Source organism: Rosa rugosa, chromosome 1 (assembly GCF_958449725.1).
Source record: "Rosa rugosa chromosome 1, drRosRugo1.1, whole genome shotgun sequence".
In the NCBI taxonomy this organism is placed as follows: Eukaryota; Viridiplantae; Streptophyta; class Magnoliopsida; order Rosales; family Rosaceae; genus Rosa; species Rosa rugosa.
In genome coordinates, this window is record NC_084820.1 from 53,777,940 (window position 1) to 53,803,548 (window position 25,609).

At 37.4% G+C, this 25,609-nt stretch overlaps 2 protein-coding genes across 2 annotated transcripts; both read right to left on the bottom strand.

Moving 5' to 3' along the window:
- Positions 1-1,377: 1,377 nt before the first annotated feature.
- Positions 1,378-9,599, bottom strand: LOC133725467 (GDSL esterase/lipase 1-like). The gene is made up of 5 exons (XM_062152746.1): positions 9,261-9,599; positions 2,545-2,669; positions 2,231-2,455; positions 1,892-2,144; positions 1,378-1,746 (listed from the first exon to the last, which is right to left on the bottom strand). The coding sequence occupies exons 1-5, from the start codon at positions 9,562-9,564 to the stop codon at positions 1,523-1,525; spliced, it is 1,131 nt and encodes a 376-aa protein (XP_062008730.1). The 5' UTR covers positions 9,565-9,599; the 3' UTR covers positions 1,378-1,522.
- A 9,665-nt stretch (positions 9,600-19,264) lies between these two features.
- On the bottom strand, positions 19,265-19,768 carry LOC133730581 (RING-H2 finger protein ATL2-like). Its single transcript, XM_062158145.1, has one exon. The coding sequence runs from the start codon at positions 19,766-19,768 to the stop codon at positions 19,265-19,267; it is 504 nt and encodes a 167-aa protein (XP_062014129.1).
- Positions 19,769-25,609: the final 5,841 nt, after the last annotated feature.

A 25,609-nucleotide genomic window follows, 5' to 3' on the forward strand; every position in this document is an offset into this window, starting at 1 on the left:
ACACCATCAAACAAAGAAATGATGAGTCGTACATCAGTTACCGGTCGGTCAGTTGCAGTCCTGACTAAACCATATAGTAGCTATGCAAAGCCATTCAAATTGACATAGAGATATGCAAGTGATCGAAAGTATGGTGTTGACTCGCACCTAAATTTGAAGTTGAATATGAATAGTATATTTGGCGGAAATGAAAGCAATTGATGTGAATAAACATCACTACATAAGTCATTTTGATTGAGACTAGAACTTGGGCATCCATTTGCAGTACAAGTATCCATCTGCTTCGTGTATTACTAATTACCAATCAGTGGCATCAAAATCATGTTCCTATCTATGATGTAAGGGTTTAGGCATGAGTCTTGGTTGCGTAGATTCAGTTATTTTCCTTGGTCAAACTTTTCAAATCCAGTATGAAAATGAAGCGCATGGGAATCATGGATTCAAAGACTTGACTGCTTAACCCTCAAATTTTCCAAACTCTTAGAGGTTTTGGATCAGTAGGATGTGACAGCTAGTATTTGGCTTGACGCAGAAGCAGAAACAGAGGAAAGAACAACTTAATTGTTCATTGAGTGTTGATATTCATTTGTTATTATTTTATTTTTTTTGAGAATGGTATTCTTTTGTTATTAGGCTTTGACATAAAGACACATCTGCGATGGGCCTGTCGTATGTTTTGGTAGTAGGAATATGCATGGCCTTACAGAATCATAATGGAAATTCTATTCGCACCCAGAAATTTAATCAAAACATTAGCAGAGAAAAAAATAAATAAATTAGACAATCATAAGGGGAAAGAAAAGGGGTAACTCTTTATGGAGGTATGGTGTATCTGTTACTTACTCAAGAGTCATGACAGTTAACATTAGTAGAAAAAAAAAAAAAACTTGGACAATCATTAGGAGAAATAAAAAGGACTCTTTATGCAGTTCGGTGTATTTGTTATTACTTAAAAGCCATGACTGGAGACTTTGATAACAGGCCTGTTGAGCGGAAGTGTTAAACAACGACGAACATAGTCCGTATGACTCGTTATAGCACTGATCAATCACTTATTAGCTAGGTGTCGGATTAAAAGTAACCAACTTACAAGTTATATTTTCTTCTATTACTTTTCTACTATGAGATCTCTATTCTTCACCATAAAATGGTTGATGAGTCCGACAAAATACTTGTTCCTGTCTCATACTCTCATGCATATATGCTCCAAACACATCACATTAGTGTGTGTAGTCTAGATCTTGTTATACATCATGTCGAATATGAGACTATATATACAGATGGCTTTGTGCCTAGACCATGCCAAGCCAATTTTTTCAACATAACCATGCATTGAGTTAGTTTTAAGGATGTTAACATGGAAGACACGCATTTACGTACTGCAGAAACTATTAAATTATTGAGAACTAATTAAGAGAAACTCTCCCCGTTCAAACTAAAGCATTACAATTAACTTGTAGGAATAAGTTTAGCTTTTATTACATAAAATCATAAATAACTTTCAAGTGAGGGATTAATGATCTCAAACTTGCTGAAAAAGCTGTTGGACATTGTAAGGCCCTGTGGTATTCGGGGTTCCACTCCATATTAGCTTTGCATATTGGAAGTTTGCCCTTTCAGTCGAATGGCCACCATCAAACCACACATACTCACCAGGGTCTTCGCATAATTCAAACGGTTCTATTGCACAATCAACTCCCCTGTACGGTCCTGTACCACAGCATCCATCCGACCCATTTTTGAACCCTGATTCCAATTGCAGCATAACCCGATATATTAACAACAGTTAAAGAGTTAGACAAGCTAAACTTTAAAATATACGTACGTAAGAGATTTCTCTAACATTGTCATCAGTTAGCCAAAGTAGGTTAAAGAAATGCGACGTACGTACCATATGTTGCAGGGTTAAGGTATCGATCCTCAGTCGCATCATAGTAGTTAAATATTGAATATTTGAATCCTGATAGTTGGCTCTCTAACTCTTTGAGGACATTAGCTAGAGCTGTATTGTGTAGGTTCGCCAAACTCAGAAGTCCTTCAACGCACCCTTCAGTAACACCGAATATTTGTCTCATTGCAGGTAGGCACCCAAGAGATCCCACATTCTGAAATGCAATTTTCCTTCCTCCTAAGTTATATATCCCCTACAAAAACAGTTATACGTTAAATACATATAGAATGACTAAAATTGGCAGAGCCCAATTAACAAACCCTAATGTATAGTACGTACTTGAAGCACAGTGGTCAAGTTACCAATCACGATTGCTACATATTCCTCTTGCTGGGGCTCGGTCGCATTTGGGTATGTAGCATAGAAGCTGAAATAATCACAGCCTCCGATGCTAATCAAGTACACAGCGTTTCTCAGAATACGTTTGGCTTCTAAATGACCCAGTTTCTGTTGTAGCAACTTTGTCACATTCCTAAAATAACTCAACTGCATTGGAAAACTTGCCTGGCCAAAATATTATATATAGAGCACATAATCAAAGATCAATTGATTTAAGGCAAAATCCAAAGAGTCGGTCAATAATTAAAACTGACCACAGTTCCTGTGTTGGTTGTTGCAAGGGCCCCGGCTCCACCCGAAGCGAAGTTGGATCCATCGGTAAAATCATGTGGACCGGGTTGCAAGTATGGTGGAAGCATCGGCAGCTTTGCAAACTTAGCTGTTGAAGCGTCTATTTATGTGACTGTGTGTGATATACTAGAAACAAAACACACCCCATGGGTGTAGACAATTGGTTGAAATATACATGAGTAGTAAACACTAACTGTCTAATCAATTTGTGGGGTTATAAATTTATATATATTTTAATAATTTTAATTTTACATCATTAACCCTAAATGTTAACTGTTTTGTAAAGTTTTTTAATGTTTAAAGGGTATTTCAGTAAACATATTCTATTTTGGTTGACAAAATATATTCTCTTAAGTATAGCATAGATGCCAGGCCAGTACCATACTATTATTTGATCTAGTGGCATTAGGAAAAGTGAGTTTGACTCACGAAAGACTAGTTGTTGTATTTGAGTTTGTTGATGTAATTAAAAAAAAATATATAGCATTGACTTTTCTAATAATTTTAATTTTACATTAATTATACCTTAACCATTAATTGTTTTGTAAATTCCTTTAATATTTAAAGGATATTTTGGTTTTATTTGACAAAATGTCTTCTTTTTAAATATAGTATAGATATTAGAAACTGCTCACACCCTATGTGGGTGGGGAAGTGGGTGGTTATCCATCTAGAAGTTTTCAGTTAGTTTTTGAAATTAATAAATTTTTCTAATTTTGATTTTTTTTTTATCCCCTGACAATAAATATATATATAAAGTTATTTAATGTTTTAGGGTATAAAAAAAAAAAAATTATGGTTGACAAGATCAGTTATCTTTTTTATTTTAAAAACAAGAAAAAAAAATCCTTAACCCACCTCACCCTTACATATGTTAGTGAGAATCGAACTTATGTAAGTGAGAATCGAACTTATGACCTTTACAATATTGGTATTATAACTTACCAATAAGTCACAGCCAAGGTTTTAAAAAACGCTAGGCGCTAGTGGGCGGTGACCCAGGGACTAGCGCCTAGGGACCTAGGCGGGAGCCTAGGCGGTTTTTAATTTTTTAATTTTTAATTATTTTTATGATATATAATTATATAAATAAATATATTTAAAGTCCAACAATTAATTAAAAATAGTCAAAGTAAACAAAAAATAACTCCTCCATCTAATTAAACCGGACCTCTAGCTCATCTATTAGACTATAATTAGGCATCAACTCCCTTGGCCCACCAAATGATCAGAACTTCCTATCTCCCATTATGCCCTGTTTTAAGCAAAAGTCAACACACCACCTCTCTCTCTCTCTCTCTCTCTCTCATGTTCTTCCTGGAAAGCTCAAACGCGGTGCCATCTTTCAATTTCCAATCCCCAACGCCATCCCAATAGCCTACCCAGAAACAAAACCCAATCCATATTCTCTTTCCCTCATCATAAACTTACAATCTTTGCAGTGCTCTATTTGAAATTTCAAACACCCAGAAACCAAAATCAAATCTTAATTCATATTTCTTCTTTTCTCTGTTTCACAATTCACCAAAGTTTTGATTGTTATCTCGGTGTTTCTGGAAGATTGAAGACGGGTCGTCCGTCACGACATCACCGTTGAAGAGAGAAGGCGTCCGTGCCAGAGAGAGACAGAGAGAGGAGAGAGGCGAGGTTAGTTTGTGGTTGGGTTTCTGAATTCTGATTGGGTTTGATCCTTTTAGGACGAGTCAAAAAAAAAAAAAAAAACCAGAACGCCTAATCGCCGACCGCCCACCGCCTAGTCAGATCCGCCCAGCCCGCCTAGGCGACCGATTTTCAACCCCGCGCCCAGCTCGATCGACTAGGCCATAATCGGAACGGCATGGAGCCGCCTAGGCCGTTTTTTTAGAACCTTGGTCACAGCTCATCGACACAAGATCAGTTATATAAATAATAATATGTGTGTGTGTGTGATTAGAGAATGAGTGGTTTAGATTATTAAACTACATGCTAAAAATATAAACATCCTCAAATTTTAAGTTTAAGGAGGTCCTCTCTAGAACCTCTCTCTATATACAGTAGGGCTGACTTCGGCTTGGTTACCGACTTTTTTCGCGTTGGCCGAAACCGAACCGAAAGCTTTCAATATGCCCAGATTTGTAACGGTAACAGTACTGGAAGTTTTGGTTACCGAAAGTTCAGTTTACCGAGTAAATGATCAGTATCAAGGAACTCAATTCGATCATCGAAATTTAGAAGATTACGAGAAGAAATTCGGCGATAATCTGGTGATGAAATATGCATCTAAAGGTTGATGAGCCTTATATCTATAGATCTGAGGTCATAACCCTCAGATCTGTGAGCCAAGTGAAGATGGTGAGAACTACAGAATGAGGAGGAAGAAAGAAAAAGAAGAAGAAGAAGAAGAAAGAGATCGATGAGGCAAAAGGAGGATTGTGGTCCTCGTGGATGCTTGTGAAATACAACAAGCAATGTTGTAGCCTAGTGGACAAAGCTATATTTGCATTTGTGGAGTCGAGAGTTTGAGCCCTACAATTTGAAAAAGATGAGAGATCTAATTCATTTTGAATTAAGTAAACCTGTCTTTGTCGATTCGGTCTAAACAGGTTCTCTAGTTTGCTTAAACCGAAACCGTGCATAATTAAGTCACTTGGTTAAGTTGTGTGGAATTGAAACTCCAGTTTAGCTTCATTTTCAATTTGGACTGGTTTGGTTCGACCAATTTTGGCTGGTTTCGGTTCTCTCAGTAAAAAAAATTAGCCTTAATATATAGAGTCCTTCTAGTGAGGGAGTTTTTTTTTTAGCCATTTTATGGGATCGCTTGTGGAAGTTACTTTTTGATCACATATCAGCATCTTGACAGTTTAGTTTTTGGTCTTCATGAATAGATTACATATGCAAATTTTTGGCCAAATTGATACTTATTAAGTAATCCCTGTTTTTGGCCATTTTAAGGGATCATTTGTGAGACTTACTTTTCGATTATATCGGCAAATACATTGACCGTTAGATTTTTGGTTCTCTTTGAGTAGATCACTTATGCAAGTTAGTGGTTTAAAGCCTAGATTAATGGAGAGGTACGGTGGTGCAATTAATAGAGGTTAATGGTTTAAAGTTTAAAGTTTAAATTTCTATTTTGAAAGTCTGAAATTTAGGGATGAATATATTTTCATCTTTATATATATTGAGTTAATTAAGAACTAGCCTCTTAACACACGCTCACGCGTGCGTGTGTCAATTGACATTTCCCTTAGTTTCTTTACGTGAAGAGTTTTTCTATTGGAACCTCCAAATTTGCTCACTTGACCTCTATGCTTTTTACACCTCTTATCAAATTTTCAAATACTAAATTTACTCACTAAACTTCCTCAAATAACCTCACTCATATAATTTGCAAACAAATTATTATCTTTAAAATAAAAAATTTAGTCATTTCAATAATTTAATCACTCTATAAATCTTAACTAAATATACATTTCTTAATCAAACTTGAGTTTTAAAACTTAATATCTAATCAATAAGAAAATGCCATGAACTATTCTGTTTTTTCTTTTCTATTCTAGCTGTGCGAAAAAAAAAAAATCATTTGTTTTTATTCTAAAAAAAAAATCACTTGTTTTTTAATGTTAATTTTTTTTTCTGTATTTTTTGTACCACATGATTAATTATTTAAATATATATTTTTTTAAATGCTAGTTTTTTTTTTTTCAAATATAATGGATTGACTTAGATTTAGGTCATAAATCATAAGAGGATTTATTTTGTTTTCCCTCACCAATATGCGTTCAACATATATATCATACATTTTTATGTCACATGATCTTAATCATATTTTTAATTCTTATTAAATATATATGAATGCTTTAATGAGTATGTAGTGATATTGAAAAATCAAAATAGATAAGGAAAATAATAAGAAATACAATATAATATTATTGAATTGGAAAGTCTATATAAAATAAATATAATATTTTTTTAGTATAATTATTGTCCTTAATAGTCATTTTATAGTAGGTTATATATGTCATTTAATAATTCATAATAGAGTGAGGTCAAGTGAGCAGATTTGGAGGTCCCAATAGAAACTCTCTTACGTGAAAGAATAAGTTTTATTTGTTTTTATTTTAATAATTTTTGTTAAATAAAATATTTGAAAACTAAATTTCACAATTCTCTTAAAAAAAAATATACAATTCAAGAAAGAAAAAAAATGACAATTGCAGTTGTCTTTTTTTTTTTTTTTAATATTGCTCTCTGTCTCCAAGTCTAGATAACATTTCATATCTTTTCTTATATTTAAAATTTGGGTCCTTGACCCAAAGCACCAAAATCAGCTAAAATGATCTCACTTACCCCAACAACAAATTTTTATTCCCATTAACCCACTTTAAAGCAAAATGACAATTTTAACCTAAAACTAATTAATTAATTACATTTCATGCCACTCTGACTCTCTCTCCCCCTCGATCTCTACTGCTCTCTCTCTCTCTCTCTCTCTATCCCCACCTCCGGTGCGGCATCGAACTCCGAATCACGCCTGAAGCTCTCTCTGTCCACCTCCGGTGCGACGTCAAACTCTGGATCACGCCTGAAGCACTATCTCAACCTCCGGTGCAACGTCGAACTTCGGCATCACGCCTGAAGCTCCAGTCGGAGCTACCGGAGTTTAACTCAGTCTCGATGCAGAGCGTCGGAGAGGCGATCGTTGGCGGCGAGGCTGGTAACAGGTTGGTGTAGACCACTCCTCTGCTTCTGCTGCTCCTTCGCAATCCTCTCCACTGCTTCTGCTACGGGTCCCGGGCTGCACCCATCGAAGTCGGAGAAGGGAGGTCTGCAACCGTCGAAGTCGAAGATGGGAGGAGAAAAAGATGTGGGCCGGTACCCAAATCAAATTTTTTTTTTGGTAAAAAAGGGGCAAAAGGAAAGGAAAATGAAAAAAAAAAGAAGTTATATTGGGTCAATAAACATCTATTGGGGGGCAATAGACGTTTTGAATTGATGTAATATTGTCGTTTTTTTTTCTGTAATCAAAGTTTTATTTGTCTAAATCTAGAGAGATTAGTTACAATTCAGGCGACTAAAAGGTTTATTGGGGGGCAATAGACTAGTGGGGGCAATAGACATTTATTGAGGGGCAATAGACGTCTATTGGAGGCAATAAACCTTTCTGGAGACATTCGGCGAGATTTTCAGAAAATTCCGGTGGGCAGCGACCAGAATCCGGTGAAAGTTGGCCGGAATCCGGCGAAGTCTCTTATGGTTTCTCTCTATTCCATTTTTTCTCTTTCTCTAAGTAACAAAAGGGTGAGGGTAAAATAGTATTAAACAAAAAACAAAAAACAAAAAAAAAAACTTAATGGGGTATTAGGGAAGGACTTCCTTAGAGTGTTTTGGGTGAGGGGGAATTAAAAAAACTTAATGGGATAAATGGAAAAAAAATCCCTAAAAATGAGGTAAATGGACAAAAATCTTTAAAATTTTAATCAACTAAGGCATTATTTGGTATTTTAAAAATTTAACCTTAAGCATTATTTGCTTAATTACTGATGATTACTCCCTCATAAAAGTAATACATTCAGAATAACTTATTTTGGGTCCATATTTGGATAGACTTTTAGGATTGAGTTTTTCTATTGGGATCTCTAAATTTACTCACTTGACCTCTATGCTTTTTACACCTCTTATCAAATTTTCAATTACTAAATTTACTCACTAAACCTTACTAAACTTCCTCAAATAACCTCTCATATAATTTGCAAACAAATTATTATCTTTAAAATAAAAAATTTAGTCATTTCAATGATTTAATCATTCTATAAATCTTAACTACATATACATTTCTTAATCAAACTTGAGTTTCAAAAATTAATGTCTAATCAATAAGAAAATGCCATGAACTATTATGTTTTTTTTTTAAAATTTTTTTTTTCTATTTTAGCTGTGCAAAAAAAAATGAAGAAATCATGTTTTTTTATTCTTTCAAAAAAAAATCATTCGTTTTTTAATTTTTTTTTTCTGTATTTTTTGTACCACATGATTAATTATTTAAATAGTTTTATTTTTATTATTTTGTATTATTATTATTATTATTATTATTATTTCAAATATAATGGATTGACTTATATTTAAGTCATAAATCATAAGAGGATTTATTTTATTTTCCCTTACCAATATGCGTTCAATAGATATATCATATATTTTTATGTCACATGATCTTAATCATAATTAAATATATGAATGCTTTAATGAGTATGTAGTGAAATTGGAAAATGAAAATAGATAAGGAAAATAATAAGGAATACAATCTAATATTATTGAATTGGAAAGTCTACATAAAATAAATATAATATTTTTTTTGTATAATTATTGTCCTTAATAGTCATTTTATAGTAGGTTATATATGTCATTTAATAATTCATAACAGAGTGAGGTCAAGTGAGCAGATTTAGAGGTCTCAATAGAAACTCTCTTTAGGATTTCAAGCTTTTTCATTACATTAGATAATCTGATAGTACAACTTTGAAGAAACAAGAGCCAATATTGGATCTATTATCAAAATCGTTTATTCAACTGTACTAAGTAATTCGTCATGAGCTGTTTGTAGAATCAATCATTTATTTATGCGATTCATCATAACTCAATCAAGTTTCGTTGGATTATGTGATTAAACTTTATCAAAGTGAAAGTTTACGTATGTACGTACCAATAAAATCGGGGACAATACGCCCATCACTGAATCTTCCAGTAGGATGGTGGAAGAAAGTCATTCCATATGGCCAGGCTATTGCTGCATCATCTTCTACCGTAACATTAGGAATTAGGTATTGGTCGTTTCCAGCCTCAAATGGTGAGTCCCCAAACACAAACAACGCCACCTTACTTTGATTGTGTTCTATACTAGTACTACTGTAGTACTGATCGCCATGATCACGATGACCGTATAGAAGGAAGGTAATTGGGTTGAATAGGCTGGCCAACACGTAAACAATGTAGCTAAGACTTGCCATTGGATCAACGACAGTTTGCTTTTCTAAAAACAATTTATGCTTATATAGTGTACCTTTGTATATAATATCTGAATTTCAACGCGACTCAACTTTCTGTGTTCGCTTTGACGATCAAAGTTGGAAGTTGGTTAACAATTTCCTCGAAATTTTTGTACGCACCGACTTTGATAGTAAGTAGGCAGTTTATGTGGTTCTCCTCTTGATATGGCCGAAGACTACGACATGATTGATTCAAGGATCTGCAAATTAATGGTTGCTGCAGTGGTAGACAGGGTGGGGGTTAAAAATTAAAATACGGTGATCGCTGGTGGTTGGGGGTTGGCTTGAAGGCAGCTGGGTTTGGCCTTGGTCGGGTCACTCGAGTGAGCGAACAGATAGTAGCATTACGTTTGGGCTTGGGCCTATTGGAGGTCATGCTCCGTTGGAGAGATATTGTCCTTTCAGACATAGGAAGATAGGTTTAGACCTGATGATATAGCGTTATATTATGGGTAGGCCCATTAGTGTCTCTTGTTTATATTGTTCATTATACTTGTAACATTTATTCCGTATGAATGAATTCCACTTGATAATATATATATATATATATGGTGCCACCCCGTTATTAAATTTATTCTCCATTCTAAAAATTCCTTGTTTCCGTACCTGTTGGGGTTTCAGTTCCCACACCCGCTCTGAATTCCAGTTAACATGTATTACCATCTCACTTGAATAGTTCAAATGCCATAATGTTTTTTATTTTAAAAATATAAAATTACAATTAAAACATCATAAGATATTAAAGAATTTGACTTTCAAAGAACAATTATTAGGTTCACTCCCTGGGTGAACTTTTTTTTTTTGATCAAATAAGAACTTCATTAATAATAAACTGCTTACAACGAGTTTTAGGCAACATCTCTTACAAAGAAATGACCACTAGACTTCACACTGAAACTCTATAACTCTATAATGACTGACTCCAAACTTGCACTACAACTGTATGGCAAATACAACAAACGCAAGAGCAGTGAATCCTTGACATCTCACCTCTCGTCCAGCCAATCAGTCTGAAACTAGACAACTCACTTGTGTCAACATTAACTTACCAACCAGAGTCCTCCTGACCAGCTTTTGATCGACTGAGCCAACACTCGTTGTGACCTAAACCAGACCAAAAGGATTGCTGGATATTCAGACGTGGGACTAAAGAAACCCAACACCATCACCACCCTATTGTCAACACCGTCAATCCACACCTGCTCCAAATCGCCATCACCTCCGACCCAAAACCAGACAGGAACGACCCACTAGAAGGCCAATAATGCTCGTCAATGGCACAACCTGACTTTTTTGCTGACCCAAAAGCAGATAGGAACGAACAACTAGAAGGCCAGAGAGAAATTGACTCTGCCACAACCTGTAGTGCACACGACCCTAAAGCTAAAACCTAACACAACTGAAACAAATAGCTAATACCACCAACCAAACCTTGGCAGTGACTTATTACCAAAAAACAACTTAAAAAAAAACAAACATTAAAAACAAAAAACAACCAGGATAGGGCCCAAAAATTGAGCCCAAACCCCACATCCAGCCCAATTAGCAGAGAAATCAGAACCACCAAACAGGACCCAGAATGGATCGACAATCCACCACCATCTTTGACCATCCAGGATTTGACCTGCCACAAATTCCATCTCCTCCGCCCTCTTCATCCCCAGACATGCCGCCCAACCAACCCACAACTTCCACCTGCAAGTACTGAACCACCACCCCCAGCAACTCAGATCTCCCCTACCACCAGCCATCGATCCCAACGATCAAGAGCAAAGCCACCTCGATACAAGGAACCACGATCACCCAGCAACAAGGCCCGTCCGACGACAGCGTCCATTGACGCGCCGCCGGACGGAGGCAAGAGAGTTTTTTCGGAAAACCCTAGTAGAGAAGTATTCGACTATTCTATCTCTATCATCAATTGCAACTTCTCCCTGGGTGAACATGCTCATTCACCTCTCTTCCAACCAACCAATTAAGTCTTGACACATGTGTTTTGATTAAAAAATAATAATATAAACTCAACTTTAACTATATTGCTGTTAATTATAGCGTTTCCCCAATATCCTCTGATTTCTCAAACCCAAATTCATACTTCTATCGCACTCTCAATACCTAAAACATAAAATGAAATGACCATTCACAATCCCAGCCACTAACATCAATTAATAAATGACAGTATGCCCAACACCAAATTCGCTAATTCCTTGAAATCAATAGCAATAATTGATCAAACAATTCCAACCTTCTACCAGTCCAACCAAAATCTCAGATTCTCAAAATCAATGCACAGTTGGAGCATTTCACATGCGCCGAAGGGGTTTATCTTGGGCCTAGGAAGCCTTTAGGTTCCCCTTAACAAAGTCAAAAAAAAAAAAAAAAAAAAAAATCTCAGATTCTCAAATTCATGAAATGATAATAGTCGAGAGAATCCCAAGCAGAGTCTAACGTTCTACATCTCCGCCATCAAAACCTCAAATTCTTTATTTCATTGTAATCATTGAGAACAAAACATTGACTGATAAAAACAAGAAGAGAGAAATTCAAGAAACTCTAAGCTTCCAGCTATGGGATTCCACATTTCAGCTGACCAAACAAAATGCTTTTAGACCAAACGTTTAGATACTAAAAGCATCATCCCAACCAATCACAATTTCAATCATAAAACAAAGGTGATAGACCATATCTGTTTGTTGAGCGTGGAGTTAGGGAGAGTGCGAATAAATATGATGCCATAACGGAGTGAATTAACACCAAAGTAGGTAAATTTTTTTTTATAGATAATAATACTGGTGTTAGCATTTAAGTGGCTGTTGAAAGAAGGGTGAATGAGCATGTTCACTTAGGGGGTGAACTTAAGAATTATCCACTTTCAAATATAGGAATAAGGTCATACTCAATAATTATTCATATATTCTAAAAAAAATTTCAATTAAATATCGAAATAGTTCCACAAAACCCTCCCAAGTCAAGGTAGACACATCTCTAGCTCTTTGTGTGCCTGTCCACCACATTTGTGCCTCATCCTAAAGAAGAAACATAACTATCTTCCTATTCTCAATCTCAGTATAGATAATCATTTCAAAGTAGGTCTCTATGTTCTCGATCTACTGATCAGCCAACATGTAATCTGTACCTCCCTGAAAAGTGACTGCTCCCACTCTAGTAATCTCTCTAGCCAACCTAGATAGGTTAGTGGCATCAACCACCCCAACCACATGCTGAATAGGCTACACAACATGTGGTACCTCCACCACTTCCTCCTCATTCTGATAGAACTCCTTCACAGGAGGAACCTTGCCTCTACCTCTAGCTCTACCCCCCTCCTAGGGGTCTGCCTCAGTCCCTAACCCTGTCTCTCGGAGAATCTATCACCTAAGGACCATAGCAACACTTGGTTAATACTTGCATAAAACTTAAACATAAGTATAAGTCAAATACAATGACCACATCAATCCAGACACTAAAACAAAGAGGGTACACATTTGCAAACAATATCCTCTATGTCAAACAAGAATTCAATCCAGAGGTTCCCATTCTTCAAAAGACTATAACTCAAAAGAAGCTATACAAAGCTCCTACGCTTAACCTACAGAGCCGACCTATGCTCTGACGACTTAACGTTCAACACAAAATTTAACACTCCCACATACCCAATGACTATATCAATACTAAAGAGTATCTGATGGGAATCCGCTGCAGACGAGCCATCACTCGAGTAATATTGATTATCACCAAGTATGTACCTTACACTCTAATACCAAACTGTCACGCCCTGAATTTCAAATAAAGAAATTCAAATCAGAAACACGATAACTCAACAAATCGCACAAAAATGCGTAGAATTTTTTTTTCATTTAATCTAAGCCACAAAACAAATCGAGTCATAAATGTCAATACCAAATTGTTCTCTAGAGTCAAATATTACATCACCAAATGTTTACATAAATTCAAAAGCATCAGAGTAAAATGTAAACGCTCACTAGGAGCACAAACAACAGTACGATAACAAAATAGGTTCTGAACCTAACACTGCTGCAACAACAAGCCGCGGTCTCAACCCTTGTTGCCCTGAGTTGCAGGAATAACCCCTACACCATGGAATACTGCATCGGGTTGCAACAACAAACCCGGTAAGCTTTTTAAGCTCGTATGAGTAAAACTCAGCTGAAATGACTCAAATCAACACATGCTTATAATTTTCTCAACTTATGAATAAATTAAAGCAACAACTTTTAACTCCACAAAATCACCCTTTCAAGTAAAACGATCACACAATAACGATTCGTTTTTAAAACTCGACATCCTTACCTCTTATGGATAACATACGTCACTAAAGTGACAAAATCATATCATTGTAACTCACAATTCAAATATGAAATCAAGTCATTCCTTGGACAATTAAAAGAAAGAATACACTTGAGACTCTCTTTTATATAAAACGTGTATTCATGAGTCGTAAGTAACATCCTTGTTACCCCCATGACATACAATGACAGACAGACTAGAGCTCTAACAGAATCATAGCCATAACCCGACCAAAGGCATGGTTCCCGATAAACCTGCCCTCTGTCACTAATATGACCCTCGGTCTCCACTATGACCCTCGGCCTCCACAGACCAAAACATTTAAAGAGGTCACTCAAGACCCAAAAATGTTACACCACAACTCAAAGTACTCTTTCAAGACTATAAATCCACAATCACATAATATTTGCTTTCCCGAAAAGAGTAAATTCTCAAAACAATAACATGAATAAAATAACAATTATTGTACTCAGCAGAATACTACACCATCAAGATACAAATTTCATGTGTGTGTGTGTGTGTATATATATATATAGACACACACACACACGTAGTCATCCTCATAAGAACAAGAATTTGTACCAACTGAGACTTTATTAATTTCCAGAAAATCAGAAGAAATTAATAACGAAAATCGAGTTCATTACACTACCTCTCTCTAATTGAGTTAGTGTGACCCTTGAACTGGCGCATTAGTATCAAAATGAGAATATATGGTCTTTGAGCCTTGAACCGTCTTGGATACGACTATCGCCAAAGTAGGAAATTTGCATCTACATTAAATTAGCTTCCGACACATAAGATTTGGGTGAAGGAGCCTCCCTAGTACCAACATTCTCATTTATTTTGTTTACACTTTTATTAGTTTCTTTGCATTTTTATTAGTTGCTTTACATTTCATTACTTTTTGTTAATTTAAAATCAACTCTAAAAAAGTGAACTCATCTACTTATTTGTGCATGTCCACCTTGAGGCTACAAGATAGTGGCTTTGAATAGGCTTGGTGTGAGCCAAAGCTGAGCATTGCTAAGGCTTGGTGCCTTTGATTAACATGTTTATTTAATTTTCTTTTTCTTTTGTTTGCTTTGTGACTCTAATCCGACTATCCAAGGATTGTGAGTTAGCCACTAATTCTCGTGGTACGATAATTTTGGGCATAATATTTCCCTATCTTGGCAATGATACGTACGCTTTCGTAAATGTGCATCAAGTCAAGTAGCTTTTGTGACCTCACCGGAAATCACACCTAAATAGCTGTTGGTGACTGTAGTTTTTGTAACCTTGTCGGAGGCAATCGGAAATCTCACCAAAAGTTTCCGGAAACCTTGCCAGAAGTCACCGAAGGTTGCCGGAGACCTCACTGGACAGGAGAGAGAGAATGATTGGTGACTTTTTACTCTAATAATTTTTGATATCTAAAATTTTACATTATTTTTATTGTAGTGGCCTTATGATGGAAAAAAAGAGTTGGTGGCCCTTTGACTAATATAACATTAAAAAATAACCCTATATGTAATTGGCTTTTATTTTAATTGCTAGAACAGTAAAACTGTCTAAAGTGTATAATTGGGTTGATAAATATGGCCTGAATCCGAAATCATAGGGAAAATTCTGTATAGAACCAAATTTTTAATCAGATTATATATATAGATGAGGTTCCAAATTTAGATTCCTACTCTTTAAGATAAAAATGATGATAAAGAAAATTAGTAAGGACATTGATGAAATGATGACCGGTTGTTTGGTCGATGAGTCTGATCACACACCCCTTTAATTTGGGGGGCCATAGACATTGGGAGAGGATCATCTCCTGAGCATATTTCTCTCCTAACCTACCTAAGCTTTCGCAGAGATCAAAATGTGCCAATTATCAGATCCAATAGTCTTCAGAAAAGCTAGTTTTGTCTTTTTCTATTCTTTATCTTATTCTTCTCTTCCTTCCAACTTCCAAGCCTGCCGAAGTGCTACTACTCTCTCTCCCTCCCTCCCCTATTCTTCTTTTACTTCTTCACTCAGCCCCAATTCCCCAATACATACAACACCTGCTAATCAAGTTGTTTTCATTAAATTTGATTTTCTGAAAATAAAATAACATGACCAATTTAATGGGTATGATTGATCCCAAGAGTGCTTGAAGAGAGAAAATTCAAGTATAAATGAATGAAATTTTGCAGGGAAGAATAAACTGCACTCATGAGCTAGTCTCCTTCTTTCTCGCACTCATGAGCTTCACTTCCTCTCGCATAGCCAATCTTGGTAGCCTTAGCTGAAACCCAGAAAAACCCATTTCAAATTTCTTATGTTTTTTTTTGTTCGATTATGATTTTTGATGTAAAAGCATGGATAGGCCGATTACACACATCTTGTTCAATTGCTTTTGGCTTTAGTTTATCTTAGTGGCGGATCCAAGATGCAAATTTGGGATGGTCTATGCTTTAAGAAAAAAAAGGATTAAATACTTGTTACTCCTCAAACTTTGCCCTGAAAAACAGTTTAGTCCCTCGCCTTTTAAATTAAACTGGATAGTCCTTATTCTTTGCAAATCTCACACAACAGGTCCTCAACATACCTAAATTGACTATTATGCCCTCATTCATCTTTTTTTTTTCAATTTTTTTTAATGTTTCTCTCTTTTTTTCAACAGGTCCTCAACACTTCCTTTTTCTATATTATTTTCTCTCTTTTTTTTTTTTTACTCTCTCTTTCTCTCTCTCGCTCACCAACGGTGACCCGCCTCTTCTTCCTCTTCTCTTCCACAGCGATGGCCCCGCCCCATTCTCCGATGGGCCACTCCACCCAAAACAACGCCGCACTTCTCTCCAACCTCGGCATCGGACCCCACTCCACCCAAAACGAGATCGAGACTCCACGCCGGCGACATCAACGTTCTTCTGCAACCCGACTCTCTCCAAACACCATCTCTCTCTCTCTCTATCATCCTTCTCAACCCGACGCCTCCAATTCTGATCGACAAGGCCCAGCCTCAATTCCGGACCCGAAGACTATTTTGGTGACCGGCAACAGAGGAAGAGGATCCACATCGCTCGACCCAGGACCTCCGGCAACAGACCTCTGGTGCTCGACCCAGGACCTCCGGCGCTCGACCTTCGGTGCTTTACCCAGCTCTCCGGCGCTCGACTCAGGCCAGTGGTAGAGGAGAATGATAAACCGGGTGCCCAGAGCTTTTCTCTGGGTGCCCAAAGCAATTATTTTCTTTCTTCTTCTTTTCTCTTTTTTGGTAAAATGGGATCGAAGCTGGGTAGAGATGGTGGAATTGGTCTCTGAGGTTTGGTTGAGTTGGGCAGAGTGGTGTGACGAGTCAAACTCACAAGGAACTGGAGAGGGAGTTGTCGGAGAGTCAAGGTTATGGGTACAGTTGTGGGCTGGGTTCTGGATCGGGCACCAAGTCGGGATCTTTGGCTTTAGGTTAGTGTTTGTTGTCTAGCTTTCTGTAGAGGTGATAATGTGATGGATTGATGTTGGTATAGCAATTAAAATTGGGATATTTTGTTTTTTGAATCATATGATGGCGGAGGAGTCACGGGAGTGGCGGCCGACAAGGGATTGGGAGTGGTGAGGGGAGTCGACGGGGCAAAGGATGGGGTTGGACTGAAAAGACATAGTGGTCTTCTCGCCGTTGTGGGAGTCGCGGAAGGGGCTTTGGACGTAGTAGATTGGGCGACAGGGGAATTGAGTTTGGGATGATGGTCTGCACTAACGGCGGAGTATGCCTACACCAACTCACAGAGAGAGAGAGAGAGAGAGAGAGAGAGAAATTAAAAAAAAAATTGAAAAAAAAGATGAATGAGGGCATAATAGTCAATTTAGGTCTGTTGAGGACCTATTGTGTGAGATTTGCAAAGAATAAGGACTATCCAGTTTAATTTAAAAGGCGAGGGACTAAACTGTTTTTCAGGGCAAAGTTTGAGGAGTAACAAGTATTTAATCCAAAAAAAATTTAAAAAGAATTTTTTTTTTTGTTTTCGATAATACTTTCAAGAATTTTAAGCGAACTCAGATGGTTCCTTTCATGATACCGACCATGCTGGATATGGTGGAGTTTTTAGAAACAGCGATGCAACATTCTTGGGTGCCTTCTCTTGTAAAGCAGCTGTCTCTTGGGCTATTGATGTTGAGATACTGGCAGTTATTGAGGTAATTAAGGTGGCTCGTGAGAGGAACTAGTTTCCTTTGTGGATTGAGACAGATTCCATGTTGGTTTTGCATTATTTCAGTCATCCTAGCATGGTCCCATGGCGTCTCCGCACCCGTTGGAAGAATTGCATGAACTCTTTTGCCCAACAGCAGGTTCATAGTTCTCATACATATAGGGAAGGAAATCGTGTTGCTGATAAGATTGCAAATTATGGTGCCATGAATATTGGTACACATTGGAGGAGCATAATTCCCCAATTTTTAATTAGTTCTTTTGGTCATGATTTCACTGCTAGAACAGATTACCGGTTTGTTATTTTCTTGTTCAAGCTAGCGAGTCCCCTAGTGCAGTACCTTAATATTTGTAGCTTTTCTTTTTTGAGGTGGTTTTGGCCTAGTCCCCCCCCTCATGTACTTTGGCCTTCCGGCTACCTTTTATTAATAAGATTTCTAGCGAGGGAAGGGCGGTGGGCCCCCGGTTGTAGTGGTCCCCTTCGAGGTTGTGTGGGTGCTTAGGCACCCATTTCAGACTATTGCAGAAGAGCTAGTATCGCCTAATCCTCGTTAGTTAAAAAAAAAAAAGGTTTTATAAGAAATTTTAAAGAAGTATTAATAAAAATCTTGTAACTAAAGACAAAAAAGGTAGAAGAAAATGGGAAAAGAGAAAAAAAATACAATATTTGCTTTTAAGGAAGAAATTTTTAAGAAATACCAATAGAATATTGTAATAAAAGAAAAAAAAAAAGAAAGGGAGGAGAAAATGGGGGAAGAGGAAAAAAAAAACAGGAACAAAAGAATAAAAATGAAGATGAACATGGGAGAACAGGGAATTAAACCATGGTCAAGAGCCAAATAAGCTTAACGCTTTGCCAATTGAACCAAGAATGGTTTCTTTAGGAGGCAGCACCTGTATTGCATAAAATTTATTGAAATCTGGAGCCCAACCAGCCACTGGAGTAGATACGCCCCTGGTTTATCTTTGCTCCGGAAGAAGCTGAGAAAGACGAGAGACTTGGCGAGAATTACAGAAATTATAAGGGGTATTTTTATAAAATCATAGTGATCTTAACATGGAAGAGTTATTTGTTACTGCAGAAACATGTAATCGAAACTATATAATGGAGGGAGACCTAGAACCTTTAGCATTTGATAAACCAAATGAGAAATTAACAAAGAAAAGAAAAGAGGATTTTAACAGCTAGATTATTGAGATGCTTGTTAAGGTCAATGATGGGCTGATATCTACAGAGACCTCCGACTTCCGGCCTGGTGTAAATGCACCTTCATCCGGCAACTGATCAATCACTGTCCGACAGATGGGGCAATCAGAATGAGAGTAGAGCCACATGTCTATACAAGGCGCGTGGAATGTGTGCTTGCATTTTGGAAGTTGCCTTACAAATTCCTCATTCTGTAAACCTCTCAAGCACACCACGCATTCATTTTGATCAGAATTCTCTTTTTCGTGATTTGGATAATCACTCAATTCTTTCTTGTAGTTGAATGTGATCACATCCGGCTTCAGTTTCTGGGAACTAAAGCACTTCTCCTTCGCTGGGTCCTCCTGCTGGCTTAATGTTGGAGCAGATAGTATTTGCCTACCATATAAGTACCATGCTACTGTAAATACAATGTAAATTACAAAGCAAATGAGTATCACCCCTAAGATCGTAATGCCAGAAAAAAGCAATGATATTGACATGGCTTTAACTCTCTTGCTGACAATACTAATTAATATTGTTTGATCGATCTTTAGGGCTTCAAAGAGGACTTATATATATAGTAGCTAATCTAAAGAGTGGTAGTTGAGGTTTCGGATAATTGATCAAATTAGCAAAACGACATAAAAGTTTATTTTTTGAATCAAGCCCCTAGGGAGAAAACGACGACATAAAAGTTGGTTTCTCTTGTTAATTAAATATCAAGGAATCAGCCTCTCCGAGATTCATTATTGTTGAGGTTTACTATGATACTCTTTTTGTGGGTTGTTAGATAAATTTAGTTACAAAAGCATCTCCAAACTGCATGGAATTTGAATTGAATCCTCGTTGCTTCCTAATGTCAAATACATCTCTATGCATATAGGGTTAGATATGTAATTTACTCATTTTTCTTTTCATGATAGTTAATTTAATCGGATGGTGCAACCAAAGTGCAAAGTAAAATTTGACCTCATCATACGTAAATAGTCGACTTTGCTCCAACAGATTGATCGAGTTTGGCGCAGCGATGGCGGCGGAGGGTGCGGCGGTGTCTCTTGCCTTATCGGAGGAGGTCGTAGTGAACCTGGTGGGAGGCGGGGATGTGATCTCCGATCCGTTTTTTTTACCTGTGTGGGCGTTTGCTGACCAAGAAACCGGTGGTTATCCCATCGTTCTCGGCGGTGATGACCGGAGTGTGGCGGCTGAAAGAGAGGGTGCTGATCCGTGAAGAGGAGGGAGGGATCTTCGTGTTCCAATTTAAGGAGCAGGAGGTGAAACACCGTGTTCTTCACGGTGGCCCATGGTATTACAGCAACTCAATGTTATTGCTGGCTGATTATGATGGTGTTGGGGCTCTGGCTGAGGCTCCTCTGCATTTTCTGGAGGTGTGGGTGGCGGTGACGGGATTGAGAGTGGTTATGCGCAATGTGCAGGCTCTCACCCGGATTGGCAACTTGCTGGGTACTTTTGTGAAGGCTGATCATATGGCGGTGCAACGTAAGGAGAGTACCCAAAGGATCCGGTTGGTTCATGACGTGCGCCAACGAGTCTGGGCTCGGCGGACGATATGTTTCTCGCCGGAGGTTTCGGTGGACCTGGAATTCCGCTATGAAAAGTGCCGGGGAATATGTAAGGGTTGTGGTTTCTTCACTCACGGTGGAGGGGAATGCGACCAAATGTTGGTGAAGGAGGCGGTGTTGTCATCCATGGTTACGGTGGAAATCCCGCCGTCGTCTCTTGCTCTCGTGGAGGCGTTGCCTTCCGGCCCGGTGGATTTGGTGCCAACGTTGGGCTCTGAGGCCGTGCATGTGACGGAGCTAAGGCAGGAAGCGGCGGGGATGGAGTTGAAATCGCTAGTGGCTGCCCCGAGTTTTCCGGCGGGAAACCCTAATTTCAAATTAGGGTTGACCGCTGGGTCTGGGTTGACCAATTTGAGTGTTTTTGGGCCGGGTAATGGGTCAGTTGGACTTGAAGGCTCTGGGCCTTTTGCTGATGGTCCCCTTGGACACTCATCTAGGGTTTTGGGTGTGAGACGGCTTCGTGAGGAGGAGTGGCTTGCGGATGGGAAGCGTATGAAGTTTTCTGAAGGCTTAGTTGAGGTCCCAGTCACTGATGGGAAACTTCCAAAGAAGAAGGGTCGATCACGCGGTCGTCGGAACAAGCCCAAGTCTACACCCATCTCAGGGGTGGATGTTGGGGGGTCATCTTCGGAGGAGCTGAATGCCCTACCTCAAGAGGGCTAGGGTTGCAGACCTACATTGACCCGACGAAGCTTTGGCTATGATGTTTGTAGAGACGTACACCATTGGGTCTTTAGGCGTTAATGCTTCATTATAGTTGCTTTGTTTCGGGTTGTGTAGGTTTGCATTTTTATCTTTCTTTTGTCTTTCTCTTGTTTTTGTTTTTGCATTTCATTTCCTAGTCCTATATCTGTCTCTTGAATGCTTCATTCTTGGATGGTGTAGGATTGGGGAGTTTTATTTTTCCTTGCAGTTCCTTTAGGTTTTTAGTATTTGGTTAAGAGATTTTGGCTGCTTTGTGCAGTCTGTATTGTGCTTGAACTTGTATTATGAGTGGTTTCGTGAAACCCTCTAGCTTGACGCAGTGACGTCGTAATATATCTGGAACCTGATTCCATTTCCCTCAAAAAAAAAAAAAATGCAAAGTAATTGCTTCTTAAGTCACCCAGGACGACAGCTAAGCCTTGCCTAAACGCATATTATAATCCAATGAGCAATCCGACTATAAACAACAAGTTTATGTCTCTTTACAACTGTTGCTAAATCTGTTCCTTTTCGATCTCTTACAAGGTTTCTCTCCATTTCATCGGAATCAGCCATCGCCAATTTTGGTTTTTTTCTGAGTAACCTGTTATATATTGAGACAGAAAATGAACGTTTTTAATGCCATTACTAAGCCACAGTGCATGAGGAGGTCAACTATATAGGACAGATTGACAGAACTGAAGGAGAGATCGATGATGCCTATAATTAAAAACCAATATTATCTTGATGAAACATTCGGCCTTTATATAAACAGGGTTGTCTATGAAATTAATTATAGAATAACGTGGCTTTTCATCAAGTTGCAGATATAAATTTTTCGCATTAACCATTCGATGGTCGCCGTATGCTGTTCTTGTCATGATTTCGAGTAGGTACTTTTCCCTTAAGTTTTAACAAAATAACCAATATGCAGGGCCGGTTCTGAGGTTCTTAATGCCCAGGGTGAAATTTTTTTTTGGTGCTCAGGGCCGGTTCGGAGATTTTTTTGATAACGATTATCAGAATAATTTGGCTCTGAAAAGTTATGAATTAACAAGTTTTTAGAATAATCAACAGGACCACAAAAAACAAGCAACATAAGTTCTAATATTCATAATTTCAAAATTAAAGAAGACCTAATAACTATTTTGATATATACCTCAACTTGCATCATGGAATGTCCAAAAATATGTCTAATCACCGTAGAAGAACAGAAAAATAGAGAGTACAAAAATTGGGAGATGAAAAACAGATAGGAGAAAGATTTGAGGGACAGATGATGAAAATGAATTTAGGGTGGATTGAATAACCATTGAAACCCCAAATTTAAAGAGAAATTTGTTTGATTTCAATGTTTTGGAGAGAGTGAGAAACTATAATGGTGCTTGACCTTTTGCAGTTCTTAATGACTTGAAGAGTCGAAAAAGAAGAAGAAACACGCAGCTAGTGCGTCTAGAATTCTGAAATAAAATATTTATTTTGTTAACATTCTGCGGCCTATTATTACAAATTATAAAACACACACACACACAGGGCCCTTTTAGTGAGGGATTTTTTTTTTGTGTGGCTATTTTAAGGGATTGCTTATTAGGGGAAATTTTACTATGTGTTAACATATGATATGCATACAATTGCCTTAAAGTGGTACAATGAGTCTTCAAAATAGTAATATTAGTCCTCAAAGTGGTAATATGAGTCCTTAAAGTAGTAACTTTTCTTTATTCAAAAAAAAAAAAAGTGGTAACTTTTGTTAGTTACCACATAAGTCCTCAAGTGGTAAAATGAGTCCTCAAAGTGGTAAAAATAGTTGATGTATGAGAAATATTAACATACCATAGCCTTACCCTGCTTATTAGACCCACCTTTCGATCACATATTCACATCTTAACCGTTCAGTTTTTAGGTCTATATGAGTATATCATTATTATAAATTTTCAGCCAAATTGATAATCGTTAAGCCATTCGAAACTGTGATTTACAATTATGAACACGAACGGTTCAGGTTAGACAGATTTGGTTCGTCAATTGATTTAATCTAGTTTGATACCTTAACGATCATCAATTTGGATGAAAATTTGCAAAAACGATTTATACATTAGGACATGAAAACTGAACGGTCGAGATGCCGAAATGAGATAAAAAAGTGGGTCCCGCAAGAGATCTCTTAAAATGGCCAAAAAAAGAGATCCCTTAGTGGGCCTTATATATATGTGTGTGTGTGTGTGTGTGAGGGCCCTTCCACTAAGGGATCCATTTTTTTGGCAAATTTGAGAGATCGATTATTAGACCAACTTTTTAATCACATATCAACATCTCTACCATTCAATTTTTATGTCTACATGAGTAGATCATTTCTGCAAATTTTTAGCCAAATTGGTGACCGTTAAGGTATCGAACTAGATTGAATCAATGAACGAATCAAATATGTCCAACCTGAACCGTTCGTGCTCATAATTAGTAAATCACTATTATGAATATCCAAATGATAATCAATTTGGCTGAAAATTTGTATAATTGATCTACTCATAGGGACCTAAAATGTAAAAACTGAACGGTCAAGATCTCAATATATATGTGACCGAAAAGTTAGTTTAATAAGCTATCCCTTAAATTGGCCAAAAAAATAGATTCCTTACTAGAAGGGCCCTGTATAAATAGCACTTGGGCAAGACTGGCCTGCCAATATGCTATTGATCGATGATCCAGACTAATTACAACTAAAATCCCCTTAGAAACACCAAAACTAAACTGATCTAGGTTGTAAGCTGAAATGTCTGAAAGATGAAGCCTGTTTTTCCAAATGATTGGGTTTTCAAAAGCATGGTCGAGGGTCGTCACTGCATCAACTATGAAATTAGCCTATCTAGGAATTGTGAGGACTTTCTTCAGATTGAAACCCTTTCTTTACATCAATACTAGACTTTAGTCCAATCACTTTAGGGCTTGTCGCTCGATTGTGTCCTCTTTGATCACATATTCTGCAATGGTGAGGTCTTCTAAAGAAAGCTTTTAGAGTTCTAGAGGCATGTTTTCCTGCTACGGCAGTTTCCTTGACTTAACTCTACTTTTGTAATGTATGCCGAAGAAGGCATAATGTACTAATACCTTCAAACTCTACTTTTGATTTTTTAGATTTTACACTAGTGGAAGCTGCATGTTGTGGAACTGGCCGGGAAGCTCAATGCTGAAAACATTTATGTAAACCAGATGCAAATCTCAGTGTAGATTGCCCGGTAAGGTTTTTAGATGCATGTTATATTTACTGCACTGGAGTGTAGCTTATTCCTGGTCATCCTAGTGGCATAAGAAGTGCTGAAACTTTGGACTTCATTTAAGAACATTTGTAATTTGTCACTTACAGCAGATCTTGTTTTCATTTGTTATCTCCTTGAAAGATATTAAAGATCGATCATAGTGAATCCAAGTTCAGTAAAATTAGCTTTTTCGATCTCATAGCTGTTTGCCAATAGGTTTTTATTGTTGTATGTCAGCATCTTAATGTTTCTGATTCTATGTCATGTTTGTTGTTTGGTTTGTTTAGAAGAATTTGGTTTGGGTAACCATCAAAATATGAGTGTGGTTGCTGCATACAATAGATCAATTTGTTTTTCTTTTAACTGTAGTTGTTTATATATATATATATATATATATATATATATATATATATATATACATTTTTTTTTATATAGGGCCACGATATTCTCATGGCTACTATGCTTAATAGGGCTGCCAATATGGATGGGGCATTGCTTCTGATTGCTGCAAATGAAAGCTGTCCCCAGCCACAAACGTCTGAGCATCTTGCTGCTGTGGAAATTATGCGTACTTGTTCTGGGATCGATATATGCAATATATGTACTAGTGGGATAGTTTGTGACTAAGGTTTTGGGTTTTGAAGAAATAATGGCAACAACATTGTGGGTTTGTCCAGGTTTGGTGATTCTCACTATTGTGGTTTATAATCTGGGATCTTAACTCATTTTCCTTGTAGATGGTCATTTGGTGATTACTTGGCTACAAAAAGAAAAATGAATACGTGATTGGTGTTCTTAGAGAACGCGCTCCACGCGCTAAGGT

Coding starts and splice junctions, on each gene's coding strand:
- LOC133725467 (XM_062152746.1), bottom strand. CDS start 9,564: ATGGCAAGTCTTAGCTACATTGTTTACGTGTTGGCCAGCCTATTCAAC. Junction 2,670..9,260: donor TATTGTCCCCGATTTTATTG/GTACGTACATAC, acceptor ACGCTTCAACAG/CTAAGTTTGCAAAGCTGCCG. Junction 2,456..2,544: donor CAACCAACACAGGAACTGTG/GTCAGTTTTAAT, acceptor TATTTTGGCCAG/GCAAGTTTTCCAATGCAGTT.
- LOC133730581 (XM_062158145.1), bottom strand. CDS start 19,768: ATGTCAATATCATTGCTTTTTTCTGGCATTACGATCTTAGGGGTGATA.